At 43.4% G+C, this 13,330-nt stretch overlaps 1 protein-coding gene across 1 annotated transcript in view; it reads right to left on the bottom strand.

The window, feature by feature from the left end:
- Nucleotides 1–11,571: 11,571 nt before the first annotated feature.
- RPA1 (replication protein A1) overlaps nt 11,572–13,330 on the bottom strand; it is a 210,108-nt gene continuing 208,349 nt past the window's right edge. The window contains exon 17 of the mRNA XM_069226140.1: nt 11,572–13,069. Coding sequence (XP_069082241.1) covers nt 12,971–13,069 — 99 coding nt within the window. The 3' untranslated portion in view covers nt 11,572–12,970. The remainder of the gene's footprint in view (nt 13,070–13,330) is intronic.

Raw genomic sequence — 13,330 nt, 5'->3', positions numbered from 1 at the left:
TAGACAGATTGTTTGGAAAAGAAAGAAATAATTTTTGCTTTGAAAAGTTTCAAAGAGGTTTCAAGGGGATGTTCAGTTCTTCAGAAGATGGGCAACACGTCAGTGCTATGTTATACCAGTAGGTTAGGGAGAAGTAGATTGAAGGGTGTTTTTGATCTGGCAATAGTTTCAAGATTTTTGTTTGAATACAAACTGGTAGTGAGGGCTGAGTGCCAGGTCTACAAAATTAGGTGGTGGACTTGAATTCAAGGTACCGAAATGACTCAGAGATTGGTGAATAGACAAAGAGGTTTTCCTAATGATTTACTGTATGTGGAGTCCTTGGGATGTGGGTGTGTGCGCGTCAAGGATAGCAGCACAAATGGAATGCTACTTCAGTTGGAGCCAATACTAAATTGCTTGGCATGGAAGCGTTCTTCGAAAATTAGAACACCACAACTTCAGGTGCATGCATTTCCTCCTTTTGAAATGATAATAAGGATTCTGGTGCAAGTGAAGAAGCAACTTGACAGTGTTAGCAATCCCATTTTGGTGTCCTCAACCTTGGTTTACAGTGGTATCAGTGACAGCAGTAGAACAGCCTCAGTTGATTTCTGTTTTACAGAGGAATGTTGGCAGGACCAGGAGGAGATGAGCATCCCCTTGAAGTGTCAGGAACTCTGAACCTTCTTCTTTGAGGGGTATCAGGTATTTAGGAGAGCTCAGTGAAGTCTCAGAGGCTTTAGTTTGGCTTACAGTCTCCTGAGCACCAGATACAAGGACACAACAGAAAAGGACTTGGCAGTGAATGGAACCTTGGTGCGTAAAAAAAGATTCTGATTCCTTGGAGGTGTTTGCAGTAAGGTTGACAAATTTCTTAACTGAGCTAAAAGGTAAAGGATTAATTTATAGGGTTATTTACTGTTATAGGTTGGAGGCTGCTGCAGGTCATGAGCTGGTAATTGGTAACATAATTGGATGGGATGTTAACTTGTAGAGGGATGAAGTCAGTTTAAACTTCATAGATTACCAAGGCAAAGTATAGCTCTGTTTACGGTGTTAAACTGGTACTCACTTTGACTGCAAACTGGCCAGGTAATGCCTTATTAAGTTTGCATTGTCTCAAATGTAAATTGGTAACTTTGCTGTGTCTTATCTTCACTATGGGATCTCAGGTGTTTGTCCATTAGAGTTGGATAGAAGGTTTTACTCACCTGGGGAGGGAGATAATGTCTACAACAAACCTCATCATATCATATCTCACGTATCACATTATATATCATCTCATATCACAGCATAGCTCATATATCATAACTCAAGTCGTCTCATATTGTACCTCATATATCACATAATCTCTTCATTATATACCATCTCATATCATATATATCCCACTAAACATCTCACATTATATATATCATATACCTCATATCTTACATCATATATATATCCCTATATTTCATATCTCATACCATATCCCTTACTAATATCATATACCTCATTCCCCATATACCGCAGGGCCCATATATCTCTATATCTCATACCCTAATTCATATCCCTTACCTCATATCATCTACCTCATTCCCCATATCTTATACCATATATATCTCCTACCATATATCCCTTACTATATATCTCCTACTATATATCTCCTACCATATATCCCTTACTATATATCTCCTACCATATATATCTCTCATACCATATAAATCTCATACCATATATTTCTCATACCATATACCTCATATTATATCTCATATCACATTTCTCTCAACTCTCATACCATACATCATATCCCAATTTATATCATACCATATTTCATACTATATAACTCATAACATATACATCTCTCATATCTCCTCTCCTCCCATATCGCGCGTGTGTGTGTTTTTTTTTTTTTTTTAATTTTTTTTTACCTACTGGTGGTCGCCAGTAGGTAATTATAGTTAGGACCTAGTTCGAGAGGAAAACTTTTTTGTTTTGCCAATAACTTTGGCGCCGCTTGACAAATCTTTCACAATTTTTTCAAAACGTATACTTCGGTGGGTTAATCTGCTGTCTTGAAAGTTTCGGGGTGATCCGTCAAGCGGGGCCTGGGAAAAAGGGGGGTCCCCAAAAACACTTTTTCCCCATGCATTTTCCCATAGGGATTTTTAACACGACTACAGCCCAAACCGCAGGACAAAATTACACCAAATTTGGCAGAAATATAGCTCTTGCTCCAGAAAGTGTGCTTTTTGTGATTTGGTGTAAATCCATTTAGTAGTACTTGAGGTATTAGAGTTTAACAAATCTAGGGGCGCTGCTCCAACTGTCCCCGTGATGATATCCGATTGGTTGCCAACACTTTTCCAAGATGGCTGCCTACACTTCCTTGTTACTCTACTTCAACAGAGTCCCGCAAAAAAAAAAGTAATATTAAAAAAAAAAAAAAAAAAGAATTGGGGGCTGGGGGAGGTGGGAGAGCGGGGACGCCAGGATAGGGTTACCCTGAGCCCTTAGCCTTGGTCTAGGGGTCCCTCACGGACCCGCACAAGGGCTAAAAAGCATTTTATTTTTAATCTCGGAAAAATCCTGATCTGCAGATATTTTTCAAGATTTAAAAAAAAAAATATATATATATATATTTATTTTTTTTATTGCAGTCTTCCGCCCTTTTCTTTTATTTTGCCTATGGGTAGGCCAGGTTCTGGAGGCACTGACGATTTAAAAAATTGAGGAGGCACACGGGTTTTCCCTTCCTGGGCTTATATTAGCCCTAGGGATCACCACCTCCCTGAGGAGATTATGCAAAAAATGCAGGGGGGGGGGGGGGTTTGATGTGCTGCGCTCCCCCCCCCCCACCCCCAGACCACCACCTCCCCGGGGCAAAATGTTCATTTGTAATGGGGGGGAAGACCCATATGGCCTCACTCACAGCCCTAGGCCCACCACCTCCCCAGGACTGTATATGAAATTTATGCAGGGCCTGCATACCCCCAACCTGCAGCCCCAGGGACGGCCACCTCCCTGGGGCAATTGACTGCAATAAAGGAGGGGAAGCTGCATGCCAACAGCCCCGGTAAGCGCCACCTCCCCAGGGCTGAAATAAAATGATGAAGGGTGTCCGTTGCAGACCCCCGGCCTCGGGTAAAGTTTAAACATTGAAGGGAGACAGCACGGCCCCATCCGTCAAGCAAATAATTGGCCCTGTGGACTGCCACTCCCCAAGGCTGGCTCCTGCTATGTCCCTGGATGCCCACCCACGGGACACTGCTGTTTCCTGACTTGGCGGCAGCTTTAACTGCTCCCCCCAAGTCAGAGCAAACACTCTGGTTCCAGCGGGCGAGAGCGGTCAAGGTGCTCCCACCACTGGAAATGGAGGTTTCATCTCTTTCGCTGCCTGCAGAAATGCAGGCAGGGAAAGAGATGAAACCCTTGCTCTTACAGCTCCCTGTGTGCAAAAGCAATGGCGGCTCCCACAGGAGGCGGGTAGTCAGCTAGGACCGCAGGGGCATTCAGGCCCCCTCTGTGGTCCCATGGCACACTGGTTGACCTGGACATGGCCAAGCCCTGATGGAAGTGGTCCCCGGGACCACATTCAGCCCAAGGAGGTGGGCTGCACTGCCTCCTCCTCTAATTAGTGAAGACTGGGCCCCGGGGGATGGGGTCCCCAGAACCGAAATCAGCCCTGGGAGGGGGAAGCACCCCACATTTATTGCCAGGTCCCGGGGGATGGGGCCTCTAAGGAAACTATAACTTACGCCCTCACCATGCACCGCTTATTACCCCAGATATTACTGCACTCATGACATCTTCTATAAAGTTATTAAAAATATAAATGAAGCATTAGCAGTCAAATTTATAAAGACAAAACTGTGCATGACGGGGGCTCGAGTTCTAGTTACCTTAGGGCGCAAGTTCTAGTTCCTTGAAATAACTAACTATAACTGCTGAATTTTTAAGGTTTTGTACAAGTAAATTCAGACCCAACTATAACGTCCCTGTCACCTTTAGTTTTTTTCAGACTATATATATATATATATATATATATATATATATATACACACACATACATATATTTTTTTTATTCTGGTGAGGTTTTTTTTTTTTCCATTTTACGATGGCCAATGATTCAAAGAATGACAACTGGCAGAGAAAAGAAAGTGTATGTCAATTGCTACTGAGCTTTAGTTGAATTTGGAGAAAAATGAAGCAGAACCATAAGAGGGAAATAGGGATTGTTCTGAGGTTTATACAGGCGCTGACTAATGTTCTACGGCTTTTATATTGCCATAGTTAAGCTCTGAAGTACTGATGGGGCAGTAATGAAAGGATTCCATGCATGATGTTAGTCTCAGTGTCCTTGATAAAATCAGGACTGTCCTGTTAGTCAATCTGGAGAATCTGCATTCTCTACCGAGTTTTAGTCCTTTAAAAATGTGGCTTTCCCATCAATCTTCCTCTTTCTGGACTAACTGTTCTATTCTTTTATTCCAGCTGATTTGATGTCCTTCTTCCTTAGCGCGGAGAGCATATTATTGATAGTCTACTTAATAAGTTGACATGTCAAGGGACAGGCCTAGATCCGTGTCAAAAATCAAAACCCAGGATGCCAGATATACCCAGATGGGCACACAGAGGCGAAAACACGTGTACACAATGCAGGGGGCATGTCTGTCCCAACATACGGCATGGAAAGGATGCAATTGGGGTACAGTTGAAGCCCTGTTACATGGTACAAAATAAACAACAATACAGTGCATCAAATGTTTAAAGAATGAGACTGGGTGACAAGTTGGTAAACAGTACAGGAAGACTAGAGGGCAAACAGTGAGGAAGGGAGGTGAATGAGTCTACCATACAGCGCACATCAGTAATGTGCAGTGTAGACAATACACATTTTATGACAAGACCGGAGGATCCTATTATGCTTTCTTTTCTTGCTTTATTTTTAATAGCAGCTGCAGCCAAGAAAAAACACTAATCCCAAAAGGTTTGCAGAACAAGCAACCAATGGGAAACAAAGAAGAATCTAACCAATCAGATCCCCATACACATGAAGATATACTAATCCTGACTGCAAGCAGCCCTCTTTTCTTGTTGCTCGCAGTCAAGGTAAGTATATCTCTTTGGTGCTCTACGTACTTTTATTGTGCATGATTTAATGAATCTTCTTTTAGTAATTGTTATCTTATTTTTAGGCATTGTTCATGTTGAGCGCGTGTTTGCGCTTCCATACAATTTATATAAGTTATTTTTAGGCTTGTTTTTCCCGTTTTCTTTCTCGAGCCGAGTTTCAGCGTTCCTCTTTGATCGTCTCCCTTTAGCATCCCGATCCCATCGTGCCAACGTTCCATTGCAAACGCTTTCTGACGCGCGTATTATTTTGGTCAGCTCCGACTATTAGACTGCTTCTCCTTCGGCGCGCAGCATTCCTATCATATTTTCAACCATTATTTAGTCCTACCGTGCTTCAGACGCTCCCCAGACGCTTTTCTTTCTCAGACAACCTCCTCGCATTCGGCAGCCTTCGATTTCTTTGCTCTGCCACTTTGTTAGGCGTGGCTTCATCGCTTCAGCCTTTTTGGTTGGCAGTCTATCGGTGAGTCATTGAACTTCCTTCAAAGCCCTTCCCCTCAGTTTTTTAACCCCATATTTACCAGTTTTGTTTCCTTGGAGTACAATGGATTTTTCAGATTTTTTCACTGCAAATGGGGATTCTGAAGAGGCTTTTTCTAATAATTTAAATCATTTTATCCAGTCTTCTGTGACTAAGGCAGTTTCTGCCTCTATGGTAAAAATGTCTAAACAAATTGAGAATACTGTGTCTTCCTGTCTCTCCCAATCACATTTGGCCCATTATGCGGGGGAAAGCAGAAAGCGCAAAGCCTCAGAGGCTTCTATCTCTAACCAATCAAATGCCTCTTCTGCGCTAATGAACAGTGAGTTAAACTCACACAGGATACAGGACGAAGCTCCTCACAGGCCTCTTAATGCGGAGGGGAAAAATTCTATTGATTCAAAAAGTAAATCTAAAACAAAACATATTTCCAAAACCCATAAGCTTGTGATTGAACCTATTAAAGACACAGATGATGACATGGACGATATTGGGTCCAATAACAATAATGATGATACTAACACCTCTGATTTTTGGTTTGGGCCTCCCCCCAAAAAGGCAAAATCAGCTTAATCTGATCAACCCACTTCCCCTCTTTTGGACGCTGATGGCAACCCCATGTTTGACCCTGGCTTAATTCATCACCCCAACTCCACCGAGTGGTTACCCTCTGAACACGTGGCTAATTACATCTTGGCTAAATTACGACTTCCTCTAGATAAACAAGTACGGTCCAGACTCCGTTCCGAGTGTCCTAGGCCCTCGTTTCCTCTACACATTACTGCCACTCTATCTATCGACTCGTCAATGATTACTTTTTTCTCCAAATTTGGGAAAGATCCCCGCAAGGGGTAGACAGAGCTTGGTCCCTCTGCCAGGACAAAGTACTTGACATGGTTGGTCCACTAGCTCGCATTTTTGATTTAGCGGAATCCGCAAGGCTCAATGATGAACCTATAGATCCTGATGAATTGTCACTCTGGATTCAGCGAGCCTTCTGCCTACTTGGCAATGCAAACTCTGCCATGACGCATGAACGTCGCAAAGGTCTTTTGCTCAAGTTAGATCTGAAACTTGCGAATCTGGCAGCTATGGATCCAGGGCCAAAAGCTGATGGACTTCACTTTGGAGACTCTTATCAAAGAATTAAGTAGATATGTTACCACTTTCGCCTCAATGGACAAAGCGCATCAGTCCCTTAAGAAGGTATTTAACGCATGGGTTTTTGCCAGGGCCGGTAGAGGAAGAGGCCGCTTTACCGGCCGGTCCTTCAGAAACCAAGGCTTCAGAGGTTCCTATAACTCAACAGCAAGAATTTCGACCGCAATTCTATCCCCAATGCTCCAGAGGGTTCAGGGGCAGATATAAGCGCAATTCCAAGACTTACAACAACTCAGGTAAGCCAATTTTCTGGCCATCTTTCTAGAGGGGGTCGTCTAAAAATGTCTCCACCGGTGGAAAGAGATTACCTCAGATCCTTGGGTTCTCAATACCGTCAAAGGTTATTTAATAGAGTTTTACGATATACCCTTTCAAAGGTCTCCCATTTCCCCTCTCAATTTCTCATCAGAAATGTCAAATCTAATCCCATCCGAAATACAAGATCTTCCTCTTCAATCAAGCTTTATAAGCCCCCTTTTTCTAGCAATCAGGAAAAACAAAAATCAGACCAGTCATCAATCTCAAGTAATTCAATCAATTCGTCATTTATCGTCATTTCAAGATGGAAACAATACTTCATCTCAGGGATTCACTTCTTTTGAACGACTGGATGGTCCATCTGGACCTTCAAGATGCCTACTTAACAGTACCCATTCATTACTCCCACAGAAAGTTTCTTCAGTTTCAATGGCAACATCAAACCTACCAGTTTACTTGCCTACCTTTCGGTCTTTCCTCAGCCCCTTGGTGTTTCATCAAGTTAATGAAACCTATTGTAGCTCATCTCAGATCTCAAGGTTTCAGAATGATAATTTACCTAGACAATATTCTCCTCAAGCATCAAGACGTCTCTATTCTTCGTTCTCAACTGTACTACACTATCTCTCTCTTTTCAGATCTAGGATTCATAATGAACAATGAGAAATCGGTCTTTATTCCGTCGCAAATCATGGAATTCCTAGGTTTTCTAGTCAATTCTACTCAAGGAATTCTCCAACTCCCGGAATCAAAAATAAAATCCATCAAATCCGATAACCCTCTCTTTACAGCAGACTTTTCTCTCCCTAAGGTCTCTTGCAAGAATTGTAGGTCTTCTTTCTTCCTCGATTCAAGCAATCTTTCCAGTTCCTCTCCACTACTGAGCTCTTCAGAGATTAAAGATTCAACATCTGCGCAAGGGTCTTGCCTATTCAGATACCATCCCTCTCGATCTCGAATCCCATACAGAACTTCAATGGTGGCTAGACCATCTAGAAGCCTGGAACGGCAGGACCATCTCTGCATCAGCCCCAGATCTGGTCTTAGAATCCGATGCAAGCCGAACAGGTTGGGGCACAAGGTGTGGTCAAATTTCGACTGGAGGCACACGGTCTCCTCAGGAGTCTTCATTGCACATCAACTGCTTAGAGATGCTTGTAGACTCCTTTGCGATCAGAAGCTTCACCAAAGACAGAATCCACTGTTCAGTCCTTCTCCGTATGGACAACCTATCAGCAGTCAAATACATCAATCATCTCGGCGGTACCAAATCCAAACCTCTAGCCGAATTAGCCAAACATTTCTGGGAATTCTGCTTACACCAAAAAATTTCAGTTTGAGCAGAATACTTGCCAGGTTCACTCAATTCAGTGGCAGATTGGTATTTGCGTCATCTCTCCGACTCCAGCAACTGGAAACTTCATTCTTCAGTTTTCAAGTTATTACATCACAAATGGGGTCCCTTCCAAATAGACCTCTTCGCATCTCGACTCAACTCCCAACTTCCTCATTTCTTCAGCTGGAGACTAGATCCTCAGGTTTTAGCGACTGATGCTTTTCTTCAACAGTGGTCCCATTCAATAAATTACACCTTCCCTCCTTCCATCATGATAAACAGAGTACTCGCTCTTCTTCGGCGTCAGAAAGCCACTGTAGTTCTAATTGTCTCATTCTGGCAATCCCAAGTGTTGTATCCTCCTTTTCTCGAACTATCTATCGATTTCCAGGTCCTCCTTCCTTCCTTCCTTCCTATCCCTCCGTCTCAATCCCCAAGGTCTTCCTCAAGATCTCATCCTCAACAAATCTCTTCTTCTATCAGCCTGGAAAGTGTCAGGTCTTCCTCATCTTATCCAGGAATTTCACTTGAGGCTTCAACTTACATCAACAACTCCTGGGCTCGGGGCACATCCAAGGCTTACAAATCAGCCTGGTCTATCTGGTGTCTGGGAAAAGCTTGTGATCCCTTTTCAGCAGATCTAAGTCTGATAGCTAATTTCCTTGCTGCTCAAGCTAGCTCAGGCAAATCCTAAAGGACCATCAATTTATATAGGTCAGCCATTTCCCTCCACCATCCTTTCATAAATGGAAAACCTATAGGGGAACACCCTATCTGTCGCCTTTTAAAAGGAGTAAAACTCTCCAACCCTCCCCTTCCCAAATATACCGCCTTGTGTGATGTTAACCTTGTTTTACAAATGTTTTTATCTTGGCAGGACAATGACTTGTCTTTGAAGATGCTTTCTGCTAAATTAACCATGTTACTCTGTTTAGTCTCTATCAAACGTCTTTCTGATGTCAAAGCCTTGGCTATCTCTGCCTGTCATTTTACTCCTACAGGTGTACTTTTCAATGTTTCTCGATGTACCAAAACCAGTATTTCTTCTGTTTTCTATCCTTTTTTTCCCCAATTATCCAAGATTATGTATGGGAAACCGTTTAAAGGTTTATGAACAAAAGACTGCCGATCTTAGAACATCTTCAGCCTCCCAACTTTTAATTTCCTTCAGGAAACCCTATGAACCTGTTTCTTCACCTACTTTGGCCCGTTGGATTAAATGGATAATGTCGCTTGCAGACATTGACACCTCAAAATTTGGAGCCCATTCTGCTAGAGGAGCTATGGCGTCCAAAGCCTTCTGGGCTGGCTCCCGCTTGGAAGATATTCTAAGATCGGCAGATTGGTCAAATGATTTTATTTTTCGTACATTTTATTGTAAATCTGTTAATACTGCAACTTCTTTAGTAATTAATATGCTTTAAACAAGCATTATAGGAGCCTCCGGTTTTGTCATAAAATGTAGATTTTCCAAATTATTTATGATGGAAAGTCTTAATTTTATTAAAGACACGGAGGCGAGTATTATCCCACCACATTTTTTTTTTTACCAATGCTGTTCTATTTTACCCACCCCTTTTTAGTTTCTACCAACGCTCCAGCGTCTACTTCGGGCTGAAGCTCCGGATTCTGCTGCTACTCAGTCTTCCTTCTTTCCACTCATCATTGAAACCAGATCCTTGTCCTCATCACCCCATCAAGTTCTCCCCTTCTCCTACTCTGAACAGAATTCAGGACTTGCTTGCGTTTATCCTAGCAAAATGTATAATTTGTTGTATTTTACCATTGTTTAAATCCTTCTCTTGAATATCTCGCAGTTGAAAAGAGGGCTGCTTGCAGTCAGTATTGGTATATCTTTATGTGTATTGGGTTCGGATTGGTTAGATTCTTCTTTGTTTCCCATTGGTTGCTTGTTCTGAAAACCTTTTGGGGTTGGTGTTTTTTCTTGGCTGCAGCTGCTATTATAAATAAAGCAAGAAAAGAAAGCATAATACTCGCCTCCGTGTCTTTAATAAAATTAAGACTTTCCATCATAAATTATTTGGAGAATCTACATTTTATCCATCCATGATTCTACCAAGGTGATAACCCTTTCCAAATTTGAGAGGCTATCCTTCTGGCTATAAATAAGAGAAGGAAAATCTATGGCGTCCTGTTTAAACACTTTCTGGGTACGCAAAGTGAGAAATAGCACTAAGCATTCTAATGATGCAAGGGAGAGCCTGCATAAACTTCTGCTGTACATGAGACATTCAGAACTCGAGTAAGAGGCAAATGCATGACAGCTAATGTCCAGTTAAAGCTCGCTGTTGTGGTACAACAGAAAAATAAAGGGAAGCAAGCACCGAAAGAACACACCTGTGGGCCCAATATAACAGTTAAATTATACAATAAAAAAACAGCAGTACAAAGCATCATATTGAGATAAGAGGCAACACTAAGAGCCATTAAATGGCACTTTCTTGGAACACGACTGAGCCAGAATTACAAAGAGCGCAGTGCAGGGTAACAACGCAACGGAGCGCCCTGTGGGATATTTTATAATTATTGGCACAGTGCTAGCAAAGACCTAGTAAAAGCTCATTGAGCGGATCTCAGCGCAAAAACAAATAGGACCAAAGAGGCGAAGGACACGGCCGAGTACGTGGAAGAAGCTACGGATGGCGCTATATAGTGCTAAGTGAAATAACGCCAGGCGAGGGACATGTGCGGCTGAGAGACCGGCTGAGTGTCACTTGGTATACAGCGCTAAGAGCCATAGCGTCAGCTGGGAAAGGATGCGGCTGAGGCCCACCTGAAGTTCTCTTCGGTGGTAGACAGTCAAGAACGAAATCGAGAGCGCTGTGCGGGGGAAAAACACTGGCAGACATTTCATTCTCGTAATTAGGAGCACACCATGCTCCATTCGTGCACACCCGAGAAGTCCGGGGAAGTAATTAGTGTTTTCGGCACCTACTTTGCTGTCTGTATAAATTTCAAAGGCTGGTTGGTTTTAGAGTGCTGTGTAAACGTCAAAAGGCATTTCCCAAGCACTGGATCATCGGCATTCGTAGGCCACGCACGGCGAACAACAGATGTGGATGCAGAGATCAACACCGTGAAGGCGGCTGCTGCGGTGCACGAGAGCCTGCAAAAAAGACGCCCCCTCCACCCAGCACTTCACATGAACAGCAATTAATACGGCTTCACCACTTAGGCAGGCTTCATGCCCGTAATGGAGAAAAGGAACAGGCAGAATACGCAAAACTAGACACTGTTTATTTAAATCCAGCCCTAAAAATAAAAAGGTTTTATTCTCAGCCGCCCCCCCCCCCCCCCCCTCTTGCGCCCTCAACCCCCGTGAGCTGTCAGTCAACCTCGGTACAAAAGAAAAGCAACACAAATAACCACAACAAAAGAAGCAGAACAGAAGAAAATGTACAGGCAGCAAACTACAGCAATTTACCCATCATCCCCTCCCAAAAAAGAGCAATATTAATTTAAATGAAAAATGCAGCAAAGCTTTGTAGTTCTGCAAATCTCCCTGGGGGCAGCGAGTCAATGCTTATCAGCACTCCTCAGAAGAGACAATTTTGATTAACATCGGCGTCATGCGACTGTGTATTAAACCCTGAAGGGAGGCTCGTCCTGATAGGAGATAGGTCTGATTAACATTTCTGCCACGCTGCCGTTCTGAGCACTAACCAGCAGCCACGTACACCGGGAACAAGTGGAGAAAGGAAGGCTGACGCCACACACTTCAGCGATCCTAAGAAAAAGGCCTCCAACCTTCACCTTCCACCAACTGATTAGTCCCCTAGGTGGACCAAAACGCACATTTCACTCCATCTTACAAATCAGGGAGATGTGAAACCCAGGATGTTGAATGGAGATACGTGTTATAAGGTGCGTCCGTTCCAGGCCGTTTCTAGGCCAAAGCATGGGTGCCATGGAATGTGGCAAGCTAAGGTTCCCATACTGCTGTGGACAGAATGACCTAACCACCCAGGGCACAATGCACGTTCCACCACGTCCCAACCAACCAGCACTGATGTTATGGCGTAGATAAGGTGCATCCCAGTCGAAGGAGGGATGTCAGGCAATTACAGATACAAAGATTTGTTTTTAGAATTAGCTGAAAAAAAAACCTGCTGCCTTCATGACACGCCTCACCCCTCAAGTTTTAAGTTGCGGATGCCGGAAGACTAGCTAAGTGCGAACAGTAACGCCTACATGATTCTCTCCCCATTGTAGCAGAACAGAGGTCCTCTCAGAGAAGTAGAATCCTGCAAAGAGTGCACTCCTGGGTGAGTGATAGAAGATGTGACCCTCCCACAAGGTGTCTAGGAATACTGCAGGAAACACAGAGGCACAGCACTGAACATTGAAAACAAAACACAGGCTGATGGACAGCCACAAAAGGATCCTCACGGGGGTCAGAAAATACAAAGATCAGAGGAGACACTGCTCAGCCAGAAGACCATCTGACATAGTGTGGTGAAAGTGTAAATATGTCTGATTAGGAGTCTATTTAAGCACACTGTCGTGGCACACAGTAGTGTGTTTCTGATGCCTGCACCTCTTCTCGAGGCATAGCAGATGAAGGGGGCCCCCAGGGTCTTCTGTGCAGTGCAGACTCAGCAGCACAATGAACGTCCTCAGGCCATCTTCCTTATGTTCATGATCAGCCTCTTAGCGTGCTCCTTGTGGTCCACTGGCTTCACATCCATGACTGTCCCCTTGATGCGTGACTCGTCCTGGGAATGACAGGTATAAATAGGTTAACAGCCACTCCTGCCAAGGTCTACATCCCACCTGGTTAAAAGTTAGCAATCGAGTAACAGACCTAAAGCCCTCAGAGTGTTGCTCAAATAAATCCGGGTCACACAGCAGTGCAAACAAAACTGGTCTTGAATGTATTCACAGGACAGTGATTGGTTTGTCACCCTCCTCACTTTAGAATGGAAACGATTCTACATTGATATACATCTACATTTTTCCACAATGGCATCTTGCAG

This window comes from Pleurodeles waltl, chromosome 3_1, assembly GCF_031143425.1.
Source record: "Pleurodeles waltl isolate 20211129_DDA chromosome 3_1, aPleWal1.hap1.20221129, whole genome shotgun sequence".
NCBI lineage: Eukaryota > Metazoa > Chordata > Amphibia > Caudata > Salamandridae > Pleurodeles > Pleurodeles waltl.
This window is presented reverse-complemented; position numbering and strand designations above follow the sequence as displayed.